The sequence below is a fragment of the Perca fluviatilis genome, chromosome 13 (genome assembly GCF_010015445.1).
Source record: "Perca fluviatilis chromosome 13, GENO_Pfluv_1.0, whole genome shotgun sequence".
Classification (NCBI taxonomy): domain Eukaryota; kingdom Metazoa; phylum Chordata; class Actinopteri; order Perciformes; family Percidae; genus Perca; species Perca fluviatilis.
Window position 1 is genome coordinate 38,855,946 of NC_053124.1, and position 22,512 is coordinate 38,878,457.

The following is a 22,512-nucleotide window of genomic DNA, read 5'->3' on the forward strand; positions in this document are numbered from 1 at the left end:
TTTTGAATGCCCGGTGTACGCGGTGGGAGTTATAGGGCCAAACGCGCTTTTTTTCTGCTATAGCGCCACCTAGTGGTGGAAGTGGGTCAATATTTGCGCATGAGGTCCTTGCAGAGTTTTGGACCAGTCCTGAAAATGACAACCCCCCACCATGTACGGTTTAGGCTGTAGTCGACATTTTTAGGCGGAGAAGAATAATAATAATAAGAAAAGGTAAGAATAATCAGTAGAAAAACAATAGGGTTCCACGCTCCGCTGGAGATGTGAACTGCGTTGCCTTGCAACACGCGGTTCCCATGCTCCCTCGGGCTTGGACCCCTAATAAAATATATTTATTTAATTTTTCCTACAACACAATACAATGTCTTCTATCTAGATGTTGATATATAGATTTTTGTTTGATACTTGAGAAGGCACAAACGTTATTCCACGTCATCAGTCTTAGGATTAGAAGAGTCTCCAGTCTGGTCTTCAGTCTCTGGTTGTAAAAGTGGATGTGGATCTGAGTTCCTGGCTGGTTCTGGTCCTCCACAGTCCTCTCCATCAGCTTCTGTTTCCATCTGACCAACACATTTATGTGTATTGACATCAGAACGCCAGGCAAATCTTTTGTTACAAACACTGCAGCTGAATCTTTTCTCTCTTGTGTGGACTACCATGTGTGACCGTAAACTTCCACTCTGTGTGAAGGATTTCTTACAAACTGAGCAGCTGAAAGGTTTTAATCCAGAATGAGTCATCATGTGGTTCTTCAGGTTTCCACTTACAGTGAAAGCTTTACCACACTCAGAGCAGCTAAAAGGTTTTTCTCCTGTGTGGATTCTCATGTGTTTCTGTAAACTTCCACTCTGTGTAAAAGATGTATTACACACTGAGCAGCTGAAAGGTTTTTCTCCTGTGTGGATTCTCAGGTGCATCTTTAAAGCTGCACTGTGTGTAAAACATTTCTTACAGACTGAGCAGCTAAAAGGTTTCTCTCCTGTGTGGATTCTCATGTGTTTTTCTAAATGTCCACTATGTGCAAAATATTTCTTACAAACTGAGCAGCTAAAAGGTTTTTCTCCTGTGTGAGTCATCATGTGTCTCTTCAGATTTGACTTGAAGCTAAATATTCTCCCACACTCAGAGCAGCTGAATGTTTTCTTACATCTTGAATCATGTTTCAGAGAGTTTAAAGCTGACTGAGGTTCTCTGGTCTCCTTCCAATCAGCACTGTTACCAGTCTCAGGATTAGAAGAGTCTGCAGTCTGGTCTTCAGTCTCTGGTTGTAAAAGTGGATGTGAATCTGAGTTCCTGGCTGGTTCTGGTCCTCCACAGTCCTCTCTATCAGCTTCTGTTTCCATCGGACCAACACATTTATGTGTATTGACATCAGAACGCCAGGCAAATCTTTTGTTACAAACACTGCAGCTGAATCTTTTCTCTCCTGTGTGGACTACCATGTGTAACCTTAAATATCCTCTCTGAGTGAAAGATTTCTTACAGACTGAGCAGCTGAAAGGTTTTAATCCAGAATGAGTCACCATGTGGTTCTTCAGGTTTCCACTTACAGTGAAAGCTTTATCACACTCAGAGCAGCTAAAAGGTTTTTCTCCTGTGTGGATTCTCATGTGTTTCTGTAAACTTCCACTCTGTGTAAAAGATGTATTACACACTGAGCAGCTGAAAGGTTTTTCTCCTGTGTGGATTCTCAGGTGCCTCTTTAATGCTCCACTGTGTGTAAAATATTTCTTACAAACTGAGCAGCTAAAAGGTTTTTCTCCTGTGTGAGTTCTCATGTGTCTCTTCAGATGTGACTTGAAGCTAAATCTCATCCCACACTGAAAGCAGCTGAATGTTTTCTTACATCTTAAATCATGTTTCAGAGAGTTTAAAGCTGACTGAGGTTCTCTGGTCTCCTTCCAATCAGCACTGTTATCAGTCTCAGGATCAGAAGAGTCTCCAGTCTGGTCTTCAGTCTCTGGTTGTAAAAGTGGATGTGAGTTCCTGGCTGGTTCTGGTCCTCCACAGTCCTCTCCATCAGCTTCTGTTTCCATGTGTTGAGTTTGTCTCTGATGAAGCTGTGAGGACTGAGCTTCCTCTTCATCATCTTCACTCTTCACAGGGACAGGAGTGAATGGGAACTTGGTGATATCAGCCTCCTCCAGCCCTTGAAGCTGCTCTCCCTCCTGACTGCTCCACAGTTCCTCCTGTTCCTCTTTAATGTGTGGGGGGGGCTCTGGCTCCTGCTGGTCCACACTGGAGCTACACTCCTGCTGTTCAGGGGGAACCTCTTCTTTAACCACCGACAGCTGCTCAACATCTGCAGGAAACACATACAGAGAAATGTTGTGGAACTGTAATCACCTGGATTGTGATTGTTATAAAGAAATACTGGTTGTTCAGTCAGTTACTTAGGTTACATCTACATGTCATTTAGCTGACGCTTTTATCCAAAGCGACTTACAATTGTTACATATCAGAGGTCACACACACCTCTGGAGCAACTAGGGGTTAAGTGTCTTGCTCAGGGAAACATTGGTTGATGTATCACAGTGGGAATCGAACCCGGGTCTTCCACACCAAAGCCATGTGACATATCCACTGCGCCAAGGCTGTTGACTGACATATTAGTGCCCTATTGTGGTGGAATAAAGCAATTGCGCTGTTGAGCACAAAGTGGTGCAGTCTGTAATTAAAGGGATATTTAACTGCTGGAAAGATGAATATGTATTTAAATTGGGTCATTTAAGAAATGTGATTTTTTTAAAGAAATTGGTATCTTCTAGACCGAGAAAAGCTCTTGTGGATGAAAGACAACAACTCCCAGAATGCACTTGCTTCGCTTCCCTACGAGGCCACTCCCAAGCCACGCCTACCGGTTACAGAGTGCAGTCAGTCCATTCTCTCTCTCTTGAGTAAGTCAAGTCAAGTCAAGTGGGTTTTATTGTCATTTCAACCATATACACTGTATATAGTGTACAAACCTTCATTTTCGGTGTAATTCGAGTATATTTACAGTTTGAATTTTGTCACGCCCCGTATACAACATCTACCTAAGGGTCTTATAAAGCTAACAACGGTGTCCGATTTCAAGTTAATGAATTTTTGTGAATTTCAGAGGAATTCTAAGAGGAGGCTAGCTAGCTCTCATTGATAGAGCTACATCCAGCCGCAGGCTCTATCAATGAGACTCACGGACAAGCGGCGTTTATTTTCTCAATCGTTTGTTTAAGTAACTCAACACATTATAATTACACACATTAAAAGATTAACTGGAACCTGTGGTAAGAGATTGCTGGCGTAACAAGCTCACTGCGCTCTCACTCACATACACCTGGCATTAGGAAGAGGGGAACTGCAGGCCCTGGAGCTCTGTCCAGGCAGCAGCGTTTGGTAGTCATTCACCCACAAAGCGGTGACTTTGCGCGGGTATGAAGTGCTGTGGGCTGCCAGCCTTGACGGAGCTCAATCGAGCTCACAGCAGGCCGGGGTCTGTGAAGGAAGGCAGGCCAGGCGGCGAGGCAGCAACACAGGCAGCACCGGCGGCTTAACTCCGACACACAGTCGGACAAAATCTGCAATTAGCCATCCATTTCGTAAAGCGGCCCATATTTTAGCTTTATATAGTTGATTTCTCGCATAAAAAAGTTTCAGAAGTGAATTTTGTAATGGTATAGCAGAGATCTGCGCGACCTAGATTCAGAAGACTACCTGATCTCAGGTCAGTTGTGTAGCCTATGTAAATGTACTACCTGATCTCAGGTCAGTTGTGTAGCCTATGTAAATGTTGGGGCGTGACCGTTCTCTTAATACACCCATGGGCTGACAAAGGTTCCGGTTTTTGGGAGGTTGACGTCAACTTCCAGCTTTGTTGAGATTCGCCCGTTTTCAGCGGCAGTTTCAAAATATGAGATTTTCATAGTAAAGGGGTGTCAGTGGGACTTTGAGCTTCTATGTATGTCCTATTTACCCAGCGAACTGTCGTTATTCAACTATGACAGGGTAAAATCGGTTTTGCATTCTATCACCCCTTTAAAGAACATGCATTTGTGGAATGAGCAGCAGCACTGAGTATGTGGGTTGCGCACATGAAAAAATTGCCAAATCTTCTCTGCTATTGCCAAACAGGTTATTTGGCTGTTGCTAGTGACACTTGTTTTGAGCTTCTGGTACCCCCAGGTGGTGCCAGTCAGGTGCCTGATTTAGAGATGAGATTCTGCAACCAGTGGCAATCCCATATCTCCACAGTCTGGGACCGAACTCTATCCTCCAAGATGACAACGCTCGCAGGGGCGGGGTTTATCAGAGACTACCTCCAGAATGTGGGAGTGGAGAGGATGAAATGGCCTGCCAACAGTACTGACCTCAACCACATTGAGCACTTGTAGGATCAGCTTGGGAGTGCTGTTTGTACAAGAGTGACCAACACAACCACGTTGGCTGACTTGCGACAAATGCTGGTTGAAGAATGCATCAATGTGTGACCAGGCTGGTGACCAGCATGAGGAGGAGCCAGTATGTTTCTTCCACACTAAGGATGTAACGATTACTGGTGTAACGGTAAACCACGGTAAAAATGTTGACGGTAACCATTACCCTTTTCATTTAAAATATCCTTATTACCATGGTGAGAAAACCCTGTGTTTAATCCTTCCCAGCTTCATCTGAGGCTCCTGAAGTTGCTGCGCAGGCACACTGCGCTCAGACAGAAGAAGGGGGACAGAATGTAGCAGCATGTTAATTAACTTTTTTCTATACCTTCAACGTTTTCGGACTTGTTGAATGATGTGGGTAGCACAGAACGTAAGTTAAAACTATTCTGTAGCTTGCTAAACTGTCATGGGTTTTACTGCCTCGTTATCTTCAATAAATGTTCTGCTACGATGTGGAATTAGCCCGTGTTACAACGTGACATTTATTTGGAGAGAGAGAGAGAGAGAGAGAGAGAGAGAGAGAGAGAGAGAGAAATATTATCGCCTTGATAATATTGCTGTTGCTGTGTTTCTTATTGCATAGCTGATAGATGTGCAGATTGTTTAATATTACTTGTGCAGCCACGTGCTGATATTCAGGTACTGGTGCGATCACCAGTAAACAGAATAGCACTGTGGAGCCACATGCTTAGCTATTAAAAGTGTATTACACTGTTTGCTCCGTCATGGATATGTGTGCTGTAATAGATGTGGCTTATTCTCAGTTTGTGTTACTGAGCAATATGTTACATTATGTTAATTATTACAGAGAAATGAATGTAATTCTTAGTATTGTTTCTTGTATGCTGGTGGCTATAACGTTTAGTTTTGGTAAATAATGTTCATAGTAAGTCAGATGCTTATTAATGTGCATTACTATTTGCTTATATTTCAGAACCACATACAACTTCACATGTAACGTCAAATACAAATTCATAGTTAACTTCATGTTGGAGCTGTAAATAAATCTTCCTGGATCTCAAAGTCAGACATCTCTGGTTTAAGTTTTTACCGGACCCCCTACAGCGGGCCGGTGTTTCAGTAGCCAGTTTTCAATAGTTTTTACAAGCCTACTGCCTATATTTTTGTAATATAATAAACACTGTTACACTTTTTGAAACTATTTTAGCTTGTGTAGACCTATCAGTGCTTTCTGAACATATTGAACACAAAAATACCGCGATAATACCGAAAATTGTGATAATTTTGGTCACTATAACGTGAGGTTAAATTTTCATATCGTTACATCCCTTTTCCACACGCTACTGATGTTCCTGTTTGTGAAATGAATGAATTGTTAAATTGCCAATATGTCTTGTTTCTTCAAACTCCAATCATCCAATCGAGTCAATGGCAGAATAAGCTGTTTGTCATTGGTAGAGAAGATATGGCAAATGTTTTATGGGCACAACCCACATACTCAGCGCTGCTGCTCATCCCACAAATGCATGTTTCTGACAAATGGGGCACCATTTGAAAGGGAACTAAACAGGCTTTCCAACGGTATAAGATTTATTGCCAAAAAGCATTGTTACCACAGAGAAATAATCTACCAAACACAAAGAAAAAAATACTCTGAACCGTAATACTGCTTTTCTTTGTCATGCAGCATCATTTTGTGATGTGATATCAATATCGATCCATCTTAACGTTACTACAATGTGCTGGTCAACAAGTAGCTAACATTAATACTAAAGCTTGGTGGATAACATTATGAGGTTACAACCAAAGGTGTATAGTCCAGGTGCCAGAAAGTAGAAATCCTGTCCAGCAGCTGTCCCAACCATCACTAAACCAGCTCCTCTACCAGGTAGATGAGCTCGTTAGTGAAAACACCTGTTCTAGATGTAGAGGCAGATCCAAAAACATGGCAGGATTTTTACTTTCTGGCACCTGGACTATACACCTCTGGTTACAACATCGTTCAACATGCTCATAAAGTTATTTTTAGTATGATTGTTTTGACCATGGTTACCAGCACTGGGCTAACCCACGAATGAGTTCACCAGTAACGTTAACGTTTGCTGCAGTAGCGCAAAAACTGGGTATGTGCTATATGCTATATTTTGTAGAATATGCAAAATCAAGGCTGATGAGCTGAATACTGGTAAGTATAAGGTAGCATGGTTTACCATGGAATCATGCATAAATTTGCTACCAAACTTGGAGGCTTGCAAATATTCATGTTAACGGACTGGGTAGTGTTTGCTAACTTAATGCAAACCAATGACAGCTGTCACAACAGCTGACAAATGTTAGTTAGCTATGTCTCCGTTACCACTACCATTAGTTAAATTAACCCAACAAAAGGTAGGTTAAGCACCAAAACGAAAAGTTAAGATTACAGAAAAGTGAAGGGGAGCTGGGAGATGTTCTGCTGCTGCACAACGACCATCGACCTCGCCGTCCCGGCCGGAGATTGCCACGGTAATTCCCAACCACACCCGTCTCTCAGCCTCCTCGTTACATGCAGAACTTACATTGGGTCTCCAATTTAGGACATCACATAGTCTAATCTTCTGCTACTTAACACATCCCTCTAGCCCTCGGACCTGGTGAAATATTAACCTCAGTCTGTTACATATGGATACAACTTGGATACAATTTGCCTGTTCCCAGCATTAGCACAACACTTTGCGATGGTTTGCTTGTTACCTGTCACGATATATGCTAAATTTAACGTCTCTTTCACATTTTCAAGTGACTGACCTATCTGGGTGCGTTTTGAGATGCCTGATGTTGATCCGGCATCATTTATCTTGGTGCTACACACCTTGCAGAGCTGTTGGCTTACTGCCACTGTTTACCAAGTTATTGAAAGTAAAACTAATGAGAAAAAACACAACTCTGAGTACGCGCACATAAGGCATAGCGCATGCGTTACGTTGCACATTATGGCAAAGGGCAGGGGACATGCAGCTCATCATACGTTTCACCAACGTATATGCGTCAATAAAAGAAAATAGAAATGCATGGATAAATTCAGATTTAAAAAGCAATAATTGCATGAAAACAGGTTGTTGACAAGTCTCGAAGCTAAAGTCAAGTCTCAAGTCTTTTGGGTTGAGTCGCAAGTCAAGTCTGAAGTCACTTAAGTGCGACTCGAGTCCGAGTCTCAGACTCAAGTCCCCATCTCTGTAAACCGCTGATTATTTATTATATTATTTAGCATTAGTTGTTTTGGCTTGCTCATGGTAATGTAATCTTAAAATGGCGCCCCCAAATACCATCAACACGTGAGCGTTCGAACAAGGGAGAGGAACATTCTAGCCCAAGTGTACAGCAACGTGAAGGATGCCTACAAGGCTGTGCCTTGTCCTCACCTTGGACAATCAGACCCCATCTCAGTATTCCTCTATCCTCTATCCATCATACAGGCAACTCCTCAAGTACACTCTGTAAGTGTCTTGTCTTGTCCTGATGTGTTGAGGACCACAATGGAAATAAGTCCTCGACTTTATTGTGTTTTTATCCTCGATTGTATTGATGTCTTTTCATGTTTAAGGCGTTCTTGATACAATTAAATAAATCAAATCAAAAAAGACCCCCCCCCCCATCCCCAGTAAGTAAAACACTGCAATATCCTTTCACACACACACTTCATCCTCCCCTCCAAAACTCCTGAACACTGCAATATCCATTGTATTGTCCTTCATGTCATGGGGACTTGGTTAGTTTATTTACATTTTGTATTAGCCTGTCCAAACGCGTTTGATCGCAGCACGGGTCTCTGGGAACCCCCGTGCCAGTTCACGTGAAATGACATCACATTAGTACGCGAGGGTCACCGGGGGACCGGAAGCTCAACGCCAGGCCAATGCAAAAACGTCAAATTAACTTAATGGGTCCTGGGGACCTGAAGGACAACACAAGGGATAACCCACACACACACACTCCATCACCACATACACAGCTGTCTAGGCACAGTGCACTTCAAACTATTATTACTTTGTTTTTTAACTTAATTTTATTCGTTTTTTTTACATACTGTAGGTAAAATGAAAATGTAACATTCATTACAGACAACACACAAATACAAACAAGCATAAGGCCCAGTGCTTAGAATCAGCCCTTTAATTATGATCAAGAAACACTTGCACTACAACCAAAACTAACATCAACAAAGATGTAAATGGAAAGAATACCAGAAATAACCATCTGCTTCCACAGCCCCAAAACAATTACATTGGAAATGTAATTATAAACAGCAAAGCAACAGAATATCCTGCATTCACATTTCAACTGCAAGCTAGTAATCACTTTTAGCTTTATTAACCAACAGGTTGGGTACAGCATCTGCATCAGTGCAGAACACCATGTTTTACTGAGGCAAAATCACAACATCAATGGTGGAAGAAGTATTCAGATCCCTAAAAGTACTAATACCACACTGTAAAAGATCTATGTTACAAGTTATGCATTGAATACTATGATACTTAAGTAAAAGTGTGTAAATATCATCAGGAAAATTCTATTAAAGTGTCAAAGTAAACGTACTAAATGTGGAAAAATCCTCACATTTTAGAAATTATCCAAAGACTTCTGTCAATAAACCAAGTGTTTAATGGTCTAATCATCTCAACTGGACTTGTAGGCAGTTATATTGTTGGCTAGTTTAATTTATAATAAAACATCAGATTTTATAAACTACATGTGTTTTGTGTGCAGAAATCTTAATGTGTAAAGTAACTAGTAACTAAAGCTGTAACAGATGAATGTAGGGGAGTAAAAAGTACAATATTTCTCTCTGAAATGTAGCGGAGTAGAAGTAGATTTGGCATGAAGAGAAAAGACTAAAGTAAAGTACTTCAACATTTGGACTCAAGTACAGTACTGGAGTAAATGAACATAGTTACATTACACCACTGATCATTACACGTAATACACTAAACTGTATATAAAACAAAGCCATAATAAAAACAGCAGAACATCAGCACATAATAATACTGTTATTATAACAGCAATAAAGAAGCAGCAGCACAATAATAAATATGTACATATGTACGCGTCGGATGGTTCACACCTCGCCGTCGTCCATTAATGGACAATGGACACCTCGAAGGGCATTAACCCGCTCATACAAAAATAAGGGGAAACTCTTATTTAACCACCAACAGCTGCTCAACATCTGCAGGAAACACATACAGACAAATGTTGTGGAACTGTATCTTATCACCTTGTAGTGATTGTTATAAAGAAATACTGTTTTTTCAGTCAGTTACTTAGGTTATATCTACACTACTTGTCTTCCTATTCAGCAGTGGAAAAATGCTGACTGACATATTAGGGCGGTCTTGTGGTGAAATAATGCACCTGCGCTGTTGAGGACAAAGAGGCGCAGTCAGTAATTACGAGGCATAACAAGAGACTTGTCAGAATAACAGTGTGAAGTGGACTTTACTGCATTGAAATGTTTTAAGTTTTGTGCATCTCTGATGAACTGAGTAAAACCAATTATTTTTTGTCTGATCTGGACATTATTTGAGTCTTTCAGGGTGTTCTGGTGAGACTTTTGTTGATGCCAAGCTAATCAAATCACCATGTTGCTTCCTCGTACTATACTACTATACTCGTATTTGGACAAAGTTGACATTCTCCTATGTAAATGACATGGATGTCTGTTTTTATTGCAACTTAATGGGGCAATCTGTTATTTCCCCAAGCAGTACATGTAACCATCACCTATAATGTCCTAAGTAAATACCTATTCAATAATTGGTCCTTCGAGCCAGAAGTGAAGTTTTCCCTGGATCTCAGGATGCAGCCTAGTTTCACATACAATGGGGCCTTACCAGAATCAACACGTCCAAAGCGGCAGTTACAACATCCTCCCTACCTTAGAGACTATGAAAAGAGTTTTGTGAGCCACAGGCAAGCCATTATAACTCCTAGTTATCTGCACACAACAAAGTATGCGACAAATCTATAAGAGATTTTATAGAGTGTGGTCTAGCCCTAGTCTATCTGTAAAGTGTCTCGAGATAACTCTGTTATGATTTGATACTATAAATAAAATTGAATTGAAGAGGATCACCTAAGTAAACCATCAGCATTGTCCACCCAGTCATTCCATTCCTCTAAACCATTAAGTCAGACTAGGGATGGGCATTCGATTACATTTTCTTCGTCGATCGTCGGGAGAATTAACGATCAACTATTGATTAATCATTAATATTTTTATATTAAAATTCATTATTTAACTTTTTATAAATTAAAAATGCAATGAAAATACAAAAATACAGCGTGTTTTTCCTCGATGAGATCTTAATTACAAGAAGAACAACTTGTGGCAGTTAAACTGGAGGTTATAGATATAGATTATAGATATATGTGCTGCGGTGCAGCCCTCTGAAGCAGCAGAACCTGCAGCTGCGAGCCGGTGTTCTTAAACAAAATGTAACTCAAAACTATCCAAGGCACGGGACAAAGCCTAATAAAAAATAACCAGTAGGCTAACTCAAATACAACTTCTGCACCAGTCTACTGATGATTGTTGAGAAAGATAAGCATGTTGACATGATCTGTGGTCAGACGAGACCGCTACCTGGTGACCGTCAGTCCAGCCTCCGAAAACAGCCGCGTTGCTGGGATGCACAGACCTCGATCCGCACTAACTGTGCGTGGGACCTTTAAAATATCGGTTGGTTACATTTGTCTGATTTCTTGATTATAATTGATTATATGATAGGCATTACAAGAAAAAACAATATATAATAAATATTTAAAATAAGTGTACTTTTTCCTACCACACAATATAATGTCTTCCATCTAGATGTTGATACATAAAGATTTTTGTTTGATACTTGAGAAGTTTTGCTTGGATTTACAGGCACAAACATTATTCCACGTCACCAGTCTCAGGTTCAGTAGAGTCTCCAGTCTGGTCTTCGGTCTCTGGCTGTAAAAGTGGATGCGAGTTCCTGGCTGGTTCTGGTCCTCCATAGTCCTGTCCATCAGCTTCTGTTTCCATCGGACCAACACATTTATGTGTTTTGACATGAGAACTCCAGGCAAATCTTCTGTTACAAACACTGCAGCTGAATCTTTTCTCTCCTGTGTGGACTGCCATGTGTGACCATAAATGTCCTCTCTGTGTAAAAGATTTCTTACAAACTGAGCAGCTAAAAGGTTTCTCTCCTGTGTGGACTGCCATGTGTGACCGTAAATGTCCTCTCTGTGTAAAAGATTTCTTACAGACTGAGCAGCTGAAAGGCTTCTCTCCTGTGTGAGTTCTTATGTGTATCTTCAGGGTTCCACTATCAGTGAAAGCTTTACCACACTCAGAGCAGCTGAAAGGTTTCTCTCCTGTGTGAGTTCTCATGTGTATCCGTAAACTTCCACTCTGTGTAAAAGATTTCTTACAGAATGAGCAGCTGAAAGGTTTTTCTCCTGTGTGGATTATCATGTGTAACCGTACATTTCTAGATGTTAAAAACGTTTTCTTACAAACTAAACAGCTGAAAGGTTTTTCACCTGTATGAGTTACCATGTGTCTCTTCAGGTTTGGCTTGGTGCTAAATCGGTTCCGACACTCAGAGCAGCTGAATGTTTTCTTACATCTTGAATCATGTCTCAGAGAGTTTAAAGCTGACTGAGGTTTTCTGGTCTCCTTCCAATCAGCAATGTCATCAGTCTCAGGTTTAGAAGAATCTCCAGTCTGGTCTTCAGTCTCTGGTTGTAAAAGAGGATGTGAATCTGAGTTCCTGGCTGGTTCTGGTCCTCCATAGTCCTCTCCATCAGCTTCTGTTTCCATGTGTTGAGTTTGTCTTTGATGAAGCTGTGAGGACTGAGCTTCCTCTTCATCATCTTCACTCTTCACAGGGACAGGAGTGAATGGGAACTTGGTGATATCAGCCTCCTCCAGCCCTTGAAGCTGCTCTCCCTCCTGACTGCTCCACAGTTCCTCCTGTTCCTCTTTAATGTGTGGGGGGGGCTCTGGCTCCTGCTGGTCCACACTGGAGCTACACTCCTGCTGCTCAGGGGGAACCTCTTCTTTAACCACCAACAGCTGCTCAACATCTGCATGAAACACAGACAGAAATGTGGAACTGTAGCTTATCACCTGGATTGTAATTGTTATAAAGAAATACTGGTTGTTCGGTCAGTTACTTAGGTTACATCTACACTACTAGTCTTCCTTTTCAGCCTTGGAAAACGTTTGGCAAGGCTGTTGACTGACATATTAGTGCCCTCTTGTGGTGGAATAATGCAACTTCGCTGTTGAGCAAAAAGTGGCGCAGTCTGTAATTAAAGGGATATTTCACCGCTGGAAAGATAAATATGTATTTCAATTGGGTCATTTATGTAGTAGAAATATGATTGTTTTTTTCAAGAAATTTGTATCTTCTAGACCAAGAAAAGCCCGAAAATTTGTTTTTGGCTCTTGTGGATGAAAGACAACAACTTCCAGAACGCACTTGCTTCGCTTCCCTACGAGGCCACTCCCAAGTCCCGCCTACCGGTTACAGAGTGCAGTCAGTCCGTTCTCCGTTACTTATGTTACATCTACACTACTAGTCTTCCTTTTCAGCCTTGGAAAACTGCTGGAAAGGCTGTTGATTGACATATTAGGGGAATAATGTGGGGAAATAATGCAACTGCGCAGTTGAGCACAAATTGGCGCAATCGGTAATTAAAGTGACTATATGTAAGTAGTAGTGTTTCTGTAACTGTAATTTTTCATATTATGATCTTAAATGAGCTGTAACAGCATTATTAGTGCCGTTGCTCAGGTTTGATTTTTCCCGTGTAGTCAGAATGATTTATGGCAGGTAGACAGCGCAACAGTAACACATCCTGAAGGGTCACAGATTTTTTTTGTAGCACTGGAAAACCCTGTGTTAGCGTATCCAGCCAGGTGATAGGTAGCAGAAGATTTATTTTTATAGGCTAGGCATAGTTGTATTTTAATGTTACTTTAGAAGTTATCTGTTATGGCTGATACTGGGGCAGGACCATCAGAAAAAATGGACTTAAATAAAGAACTAAAAGCTAAAAGGGAAAATGACGGCAGGCGAAAACGTGAGTCAACTTCGGTGGGGCTTTCAAACAGATGGAGACAATTAAAGGATTGTATATGATTCATATGATACATGTAGTAAGCATTTAGCCACACGCTAATTTATCAAGACTAGACCAACCGGCTAAACCAACACTAGCCCCATGGCTGCCTCTACACCTGGTGAGTCACCACTCCCACACAAAATTTCCTCATTTTTTACGAACGCAAACAAAGAAATTGCTGACCTCAAGGAAGATGTTAGTCAACTTTCCGAGGACTTAAAGGTCAAAGATGCTTTGTTAACCGCCTGCTTGGACGTGGCTCATTATCAGTCGCTCCGGATCTCATCGCTCTGAAGCCACTCCTCCCAGTCATAATAATACTAGTAACCTAATACTACTCTAACCTGCCTCCCTCTCTTAGTTATGCAATTACAATTCTAGACTGCCGGGGAAGTTCCTTCCTTCCTATGACACACTGAGCTGCTCTCTCATCATCTGTTTTCATTCGTTTCCTTTTTTATGCATCCTTGTCCAACAAATACTTGTTACTAACCTAAATCTCTGGATTTTACTCCCTGGAGTCTTTATGTTTCTTCTTCGCAGAGCAAAGCTGCGTCCGCCGCATCCACCTGTGCTCTGCAGTGCCACGTTACATCCCGCAACGCCCTGCTGTGATGTTCATGCGCACAGAGTAGTCAGGATCCGGTATAGGAGACTGCACTACTCAGTATGACATGATGTGCCCTGCTATGACATGAACTACAACAACTACCTTTGAAGTCACTGTTCCATTATCTTTATTATGACTATTATTGCCACTGTTCATCACACCCCCAACCGGCCCCGTCAGACACCGCCTACCAAGAGCCTGGGTGTGTCCAAGGTTTCTTCCTAAAAAGGGAGTTTTTCCTCGCCACTGTCGCGATAGCCACTGCTAATGCTTGCTCTTGAGGGAATTACTGTAATTGTTGGGGCTTTGGAAATGGAGCGGTCTAGACCTACTCTATCTGTAAAGTGTCTCGAGATAACGCTTGTTATGATTTGATACTATAAATAAAATTGAATTGAATTCCAAACCCACCCTGAACAGGGCCTCAGGTAAGTAGGCTAAGATACCGTAAGCAACACTTGAAATGCAACGGTCCTTCGAGCCGGAAGTGAATTTTTCCCCAGAGGCAGCATAGTTTCACATACAGTGGGGCTTTACCAGAATCAACATGTCCAAAGCGGCAGTTACAACATCCTCCCTACCTTAGAGACTATGAAATGAGTTTTGTTGGCCGCAGGCAAGCCATTATAACTCCTAGTTATCTGCACACAACGAAGTATGCGACAAATCTATAAGAGATTTTATAGAGTGTGGTCTAGCCCTAGTCTATCCGTAAAGTGTCTCGAGATAACTCTGTTATGATTTGATACTATAAATAAAATTGAATTGAAGAGGACCACCTAAGTAAACCATCAGCATTGTCCACGCAGTCATTCCATTCCTCTAAACCATTAAGTCAGACTAGGGATGGGCATTCGATTACATTTTCTTGTAACTCCTAGTTATCTGCACACAGCACAGTATGCGACAAATCTATAACAGGACCACCTGGGTAAACCATCAGCATTGTCTGTCCAGTCATTCCGTTCCTCAAACCCATTAAGTCAGACAGACACAGCAGCTTTATTTCTATAGCACATTTCAGCAACAGGGCAATTCAAAGTACTTTACGGAAAACAAAGAGTAGTTAAAAGCAATTAAAAAATTCACAACTGATAAAATACGAGAATAAAAGTTATATGTCCCCCGATATACTTAACAACTTAATTGGAATTAAAACTACCACTGCAATGATAGAACAGAATAGGAATTTAAAAATTTGATGTGTAATATTAAATATTAGATCACGGTCTTCTAAAGCATTATTATATTAGTAAAAAGGAAATGAAGGAAATGATGACGTGACGTGACGTGACGTGGTAACAAGTGAAAACACGCTGCGTCTCGCGCTCTCGCTAATGTCTGTTTATCCTTAAAATTCACCGTTTGAAACTTAACTCCCTCCTAAACCTAGCTAAAGTATTAGATTTACTAATCTGCTGTCTCCATGCCGAAAACTAAAGCTGTGCAGACCAACACAAATGCCGAGGCGGTCACCATGGCGTCCCTCACCCACCTGCTTGAGTCTCATCGAACTGCCATCTCCGAGGACTTTAAACAAACTTTCACAGCACTCGAGACTAAGTTGAACGGTGTCTTAACTACCGTGACAGAACATGCTGAGAAACTCGAAATACTTGAGAGTGAAGGTGACACACGAGAGGTATGCCTGAAGGCTGCCAACGAAGCTATCATCAAGCTACAGAGAGACCATGCTAAACTGGCAACTAAAGTTGTCGGCCACCGAGTCACGCAGGCGGTGGCAACAACATCAGGGTTATCGGTGTACCTGAATCTATGGAGGGCCTGGGCCGACGGCTTTCTCGCTGGGATGCTCGAGGAGGTATTTGGAGGGGTCCTTGATTCACCTGTTGAGTGTGAACGGGCCCATAGAATCATGGCACTGAAACCTCCACCTAGCCAGCGACCAAGACCGGTCATCATTCGTCTTCTCAGGTTCCAGGTAAAGGACAAGATCATCCGCCATGCCCGAATCAGGGGGTAAACTGAAGTTTCGGGATCATCCCATCCTTGTGTTTGAGGATTATCCTCCAGAGGTTATGGAGCAGCGGAATGAGTTTAAAGCGGTCAATGTCGGTTGTATACGAGCTAGGGTTCAAACCGGCCCTGCTGTACCCGGCGGGCTTTATGTCAAGCTGGAGTCGGAGGTAGGAAACACTTTCCGACGGCAGCTGAGGCTGAAGGCTTCATCGCATCCTTGCCACCGCGGAACACGTAAGATCTTAGTTTGCCCAAATCCATGGGACGAGGATGGCAGGCCAGTATGCATACTGTTGTATGGAGTGGAGTTTCTACTTTAGTTTCCGTTTTCATTGATAGCGGTGATCTGTTTGTCTATATTTTTATTTATTACGGAAATCAGTCTCTCTACTATGACTAAATGTTTCCAATAGCTTGCTCCCCTTTACGGGAGACTCACACTTTTCCATTCTTTTCTTTTTTTTATTTTCTCAGGCGTGAGGATGACAGCTGAGAGACACTTCTTCCTTTTCATTTTTCATTTTACTTACAAGTGACTAAAATTTTGAGTTGGCGGCGATGACCGCGGCGTGGTACAAATTGCTTACATAATGATACCCGAATACTTTTTTGTGTGTGTGATGTGTGTATGTGTGTGTGTTTGGTTGTTCCAAGTGTGTTTGCGGCTATTGCCGTGCCAATGTTTTTATGTAATCCCAGAAAACTCCATGATTAATTTGTACTGTTTATATTATGGGTCTTAATGATTTCAATATAGTTGGAGATTCTCAACACTGTATTGATATGGGCGGCAATATTATTTGCAATGTTCTTGACCCTGATAACTTAAAACCATTAAATGATAAATATAATTATTCTTTGTTACATTTAAATATTAGAAGCCTAAACAAACATCATTCTGATTTAGCTTCTTTACTCTCTAATTCAAGTTGTCATTTTGATGTTATTGGGTGTAGTGAAACCTGGCTTAATGATTTTTCATATGCAGATTTACTTAACCTCGATGGGTACAAACTACACATTAAGAATAGACCTAATAGAACAGGTGGAGGGATCTGCCTCTATGTTAAGAACAGTCTCCAAGTAAAAACTTGTGATCTTTATCTAGAGGATGACCATTGTGAGTCCTTATTTATTGAGATTAACAATAATGACAAAATATTTATTGTCGGTGTACTCTATCGCCCACCAGACTCTGCTCTTGACACCTTTAACTGTAAACTGGAAGATTTATTGCATAAACTGAATAAGCAAAAAAAAGAGTGTATACTCCTTGGTGATTTTAACATTGATATTTCAAAGGAAGATGGGGTAAAACATGACTTTATGAACACATTGCATTCCTCCTCTTTCTTCCCTACCATTAATAGATTTACTAGAGTTACACCGACATCCAAAACGATTATTGACAATATCATTACTAATATTCAAAATACCGAGCTGGTGACGGGAGTCCTGATGTCTGACATTACAGACCATTTTCCTATTGTAATATTTCTTGGCTCTGGCAAATCGTTCTCTCCTCCACTCTCAAAAATTAAATCTAAAATCATCAACGATAGAACTTTACAGTACTTAATTGTTAATTTACAGGCAAAGTCATGGGACTCTGTCTATGACAGTGTGACTCCTGATACAGCATATTACAGCCTGATAAAGATCATCCAAGAATCCATCATGGATACAATCCCTGAGAAGACTGTCAGATGCAGCACTACCCTCCAGAACCCTTGGATTACAAAGGGAATTTTGAAGTCTATTAAATATAAAAGTATGCTTTATAAATCCTACATAAAAAATCCTTCTAGCTTAAATAAAGAGAAATATATTTCTTACAAAAATAAACTAACGCAGATCATAAGAAAGAGAAAAAGATGCCATTACACTGAACTTTTACAAGCTTCACAGGGGGACAGCAGGAGGTCATGGAATGTGTTAAATGAAGTCCTCAACAGGAGACATAAACCTACTACCCTGCCTGACTTTGTTAATGCTAAAGCTGATCTAGTGCAGAGTTTTAATAATCATTTTGCTTCAATAGGTGTAAATTTGGCTAAGAAGATTAATCAACCCCAGGGTGTTAACTTTAAGCATTTTCTCTCTGGTAGCTACATTAACTCATTTTTTATGGTACCAACAGATAGTACCGAGCTCCTCAAGATCATTTTGGACTTGAGGAGCTCATACACTGCAGGTGTAGATGGAATATGTAGTAAGATCATGAAGGCCATTGCAAATGTCATTGTAGAGCCATTGGCTCACTGCATCAACCTTTCTTTATTTACTGGCACTGTACCAAAAATGACAAAAATTGCTAAAATAATTCCAATTTTCAAATCGGGTGACAGAAATGATTGGTATACACCAGACTCAGTGGCTATCTTGAAAAGCTGGATATTCTTGTCCCCTCTCAATACGGTTTCAGAAAAAAGAGTACAACCTCTATGGCAATACTCGATTTAATAGAACAAATACATGACTGCATTGAAGAGGGAAACTGTGGTGTTGGTATTTTCTTGGACCTTTCAAAAGCCTTTGATACAATTGACTTTGATATTTTACTGCACAAATTGCATCACTACGGTATCAGAGGTCAAACACTTAAATGGTTCAGAAGTTATTTATACGAGAGGGAACAGTATGTCCATGTCGATGACCATAACTCTACTTGTCAGTCTATAACCTCTGGGGTCCCCCAGGGTTCTATTTTAGGGCCACTCTTATTCATTTTGTATATAAATGATTTCATAAATTCCTCTAAAATATTTCATAAAATTATGTTTGCAGATGACACAAATGTGTTTACATCACACAGGAACCCACTTATTCTACAAGATATAGTAAACTCAGAATTAACTAAAGTGGACTCCTGGTTTAAATGTAATAAACTGTCATTAAATATGAGCAAAACTAATTACATTTTATTTAAATGTAATAAAAATTTAAAAAGACTGATCCCTGCCTAATTAACATAAATGGGCAGGAGATAAAAAGAGATATATTCCACTAAATTCCTGGGGGTCCCTCATTGATACTCTCTCAGCTTTAAATGTCATATTGACTATCTTGTAAATAAATTGTCCAAGTATGTTGGCTTGTTTTATAAGATCAGACACTTTCTTCCGCTGTCTGCCCTTCTCACATTGTATAAATCTCTCTTTGAACCGCACCTTAACTATTGCAATGTGATATGGTGTAACACTTTCACCAGCCATCTTAAAAACTTATATCTTTGCAAAGAAAGAAAGTCATAACGGGCTCTCTCCTGGTCAGAGATAAATTCCCCCAACAAAACCTCTATTTCACCGTTTTGAGTTACTAAGACTGACTGAGCTAAATGAATACCATAATGCCTGCCTTATGTTTCAAAATTGTCAACAGGATGAACTCTAGATTGAGTAGTCTTGTTTCTATCTCCAGCCCCCCAGCACACCTACCAAACGCGAGATCAAACCACTTATATCAGGAAAATGTCGCAGCTAATGTGCGCGCAAGTATGAGTGTTGTTTGTAGGGGGCCTGAATTTGGAACAGGATTGATGATGGCCTCAAGGTGTTGCCCTTTATCTCCAACTTTAAAAGACAACTAAAAAAATATTTCTTATTAACCTATATCTAATTTAAAACTATTTTTTCATGGACTACTGGGATGTATGTATGATTGTATGTATATGTAATGTCATGTATGTACTAGAGCGCCTTTCGCGTGCATCTAGTCATCATCATTTGTGGAAATTGTGTATTCTATACTTTGTTCCACTACTTTCTATTGAATCATGGGCCCCCACCTATAAGCTTTTCTAGCTTCTTTGGGGGACCCATTCACTTTACCCAATTAATCTTGTACCCCCCCAACTGTATTATTGTAATGTTTCAAGTGGTATTTGTGAATAAATAAATAAATAAAAATATAAATAAATAAATAAATAAATAAATGTGTAATATTAAATATTAGATCACGGTCTTCTAAAGCATTATTATATTAGTAAACAATTTGATATCAGATAATTAAATTGATCTATTCTGTCTTACCGAAACATGGCTAAGCTATAAAGAATGCGTTAGTCTAAATGAAGCCACTCCTCCCAGTCATAATAATACCATACCTGCAAACTCAGAAGGGCTGAAAAAGGTGACAACCCCACCCGAGAAGAAAATAAGGGGAAAAAGACAATATTTTCCCGGTGCTAAAACGATACTTTTAAAACTCTGCCAATGCCTAAAATGGTGCCTGAACCAATACTTTTAAAAAGATTTTTTTTTTTTTTAAAACGACAGTCGGCGATAATAAAGAACAGCTTGTTTATTGTTAAGACCACAGGGTCAAAATAAAATTATTTATTAAAAATGTAACAATAAGTAAGGGATAATGTAGAGTGAAGCAGTTATAGCGAATACAACCCCGACAGCGTGATCTTTGGGAATATTTGTTGATGTGTACGTCCTCATTCATCTCGTTTCCTTTTTGCACAGCCGCTGCACGTTGACACACCTGTAACATAAACATGTTGCAATGTAAGCTAATTAATTAGCGTTGTTGTCCCTACGGCTGTTACTGCGTAGCGATCATAGGCCGCATATAAAGATGTAGCGATAGACGCTCACCAGATCTGCTGTCATTGCTTGAATTGGAGGACAGACGTTGCTCCACGTTCCCCCACAGCTGATAAATTATCCGGACTTCTTTCAGCAGACTGATAGCTGCAGAGTGAACGTAACTGCTTCCATGGCCACGCTCTGCTATGCATGGCAACGGTCTGTTATCAAGAAAATAACAGACCGCATTCTACATTAGAATTCAACCAAGCCATGTAATAACTTTTAATAATAACTTATTTTACCAGTAAATTCCTGTTAAATGACAAAAACAACCACTGAATGGGAAAAGGGTATTTTACAATAACTTTGAATGCACCACAAGAGGCGAGGCTGAGTCTGTGTTGTTTTTCAGACAGCGGTAGCTACAGTCTGGTGTTAGAATCCTCTCCAGTGAAATACAGACACTTTTACACGGTTTAGCTGTCAGCTTTTTAACCGTGTTTACTCCAGCTGCTACCTAATGGTAGGCTAACATTACCTGCTGCCAAGTGTAGTGTTAACTAGCGTGACATGCGGCGATGTTTCAGTTGCCTCTAACATCCCTTTCGAAGCATCAGAGAGAAGTGCAGGCATTTAAGTGGCACCGAAATCTGCGTTGCTATTCGGTCCGGTAGACACCGGTCGTTAAGGCACCAGTGCTGTATTAGCATTCACATTGAACTAACATTGTAGGCTAACAACACAATTCGCTGATCTTAGCTGACAAGCCAACTAGTCGACAAGCTTGCTTTCCATTATAACGTTAAACATGTTAAGAACAACATTACCGAAAACAGTTATATTGTTGGCAGATAACAGCACTTACCATGTCAGTGATTGTCCAAATGACTCGTGTGACGTATCACCAAAGACGTTTTTGTTTGTAAGTCTTAAAGGAAACGTAAAGTGAATCAGAGTTCTTGTTGATTATGATGTTTAGATGATGATCAGCTGCCGGTGGCCTCGTGCTGCGTTCAAGTCCCATCAGATTTATGTGAACTGTCGAACTGCAGAAACACTCGGCATATTTTTTAATGCTACAACGGAGACTTTTAAGTATAAATTGATGATTGAAGTTTGTGTATTTTTACTGAAAATTGTATTAGCGGATTACCAGGGACACGTGCACTCTGCGGACGCAGGACTTTCCTCGGATTAAAAACTTTCCCCTAAAATTCTGCAGATTTTCATTCTGGATCACTGCTGAAAACTGTAAAACATCTGCAGATCCAGTTTTGGGTCGGTCAGTTGTATTTTTGTGTTTGTTATGTTCAGAGCTTAAGTTCGGTCTGTTTGTTTGACCTCTTTTAAGGGCCCAACTTTATCTTTATTTTGTTGTAATGATTTTGTGGGTAAAATAAAAAGAAATCCTCTTGTGACTCCTCTTGCCTAACCGCTTGGTCCCTGACATATGGTGTTTTTGTTTTTGATGTATTGTGAAGAAGACCGCAGTAGGGTTTTGAACCCCCGCACCCCCCCAAATAAAAACTCTTCAGAGCTACACGATTCACATGGATGACATTTTCCCATTCAAAACACTGATTTTCGCCAAAAAGCGACTAGTTTGCAGGTATGAATACTCAAATTCCTAGAGGCTCAGGCTGAGGAGGGGGAGTTGAATCCATATTTGATTCAAGCCTGTTAATTAATCCTAAACTAAATTATAACTCGTTTGAAAGCCTTGCTCTTAATCTTCAACATCCAACATGGAAAACATTACAGCCAATTATATTTGTTGTTTACCGAGCTCGAGGTCCATATTCAGAATTTTTATCTGAATTCTCTGAGTTTATATCATGTGTAGACCTTAAATCAGACAAAGTACTTA

At 40.5% G+C, this 22,512-nt stretch overlaps 1 protein-coding gene across 1 annotated transcript; it reads right to left on the reverse strand.

Annotated features, from left to right (window-relative positions):
• Nucleotides 1-286: 286 nt before the first annotated feature.
• Nucleotides 287-15,606, reverse strand: LOC120571009 (zinc finger protein 665-like). Its single transcript, XM_039819695.1, has 4 exons — nucleotides 15,580-15,606; nucleotides 11,569-12,465; nucleotides 1,527-2,336; nucleotides 287-911 (listed from the first exon to the last, which is right to left on the reverse strand). Exons 1-4 carry the CDS (start codon nucleotides 15,604-15,606, stop codon nucleotides 423-425), a joined length of 2,223 nt encoding a protein of 740 aa, XP_039675629.1. The 3' UTR covers nucleotides 287-422.
• Between the last annotated feature and the right edge of the window lie 6,906 nt (nucleotides 15,607-22,512).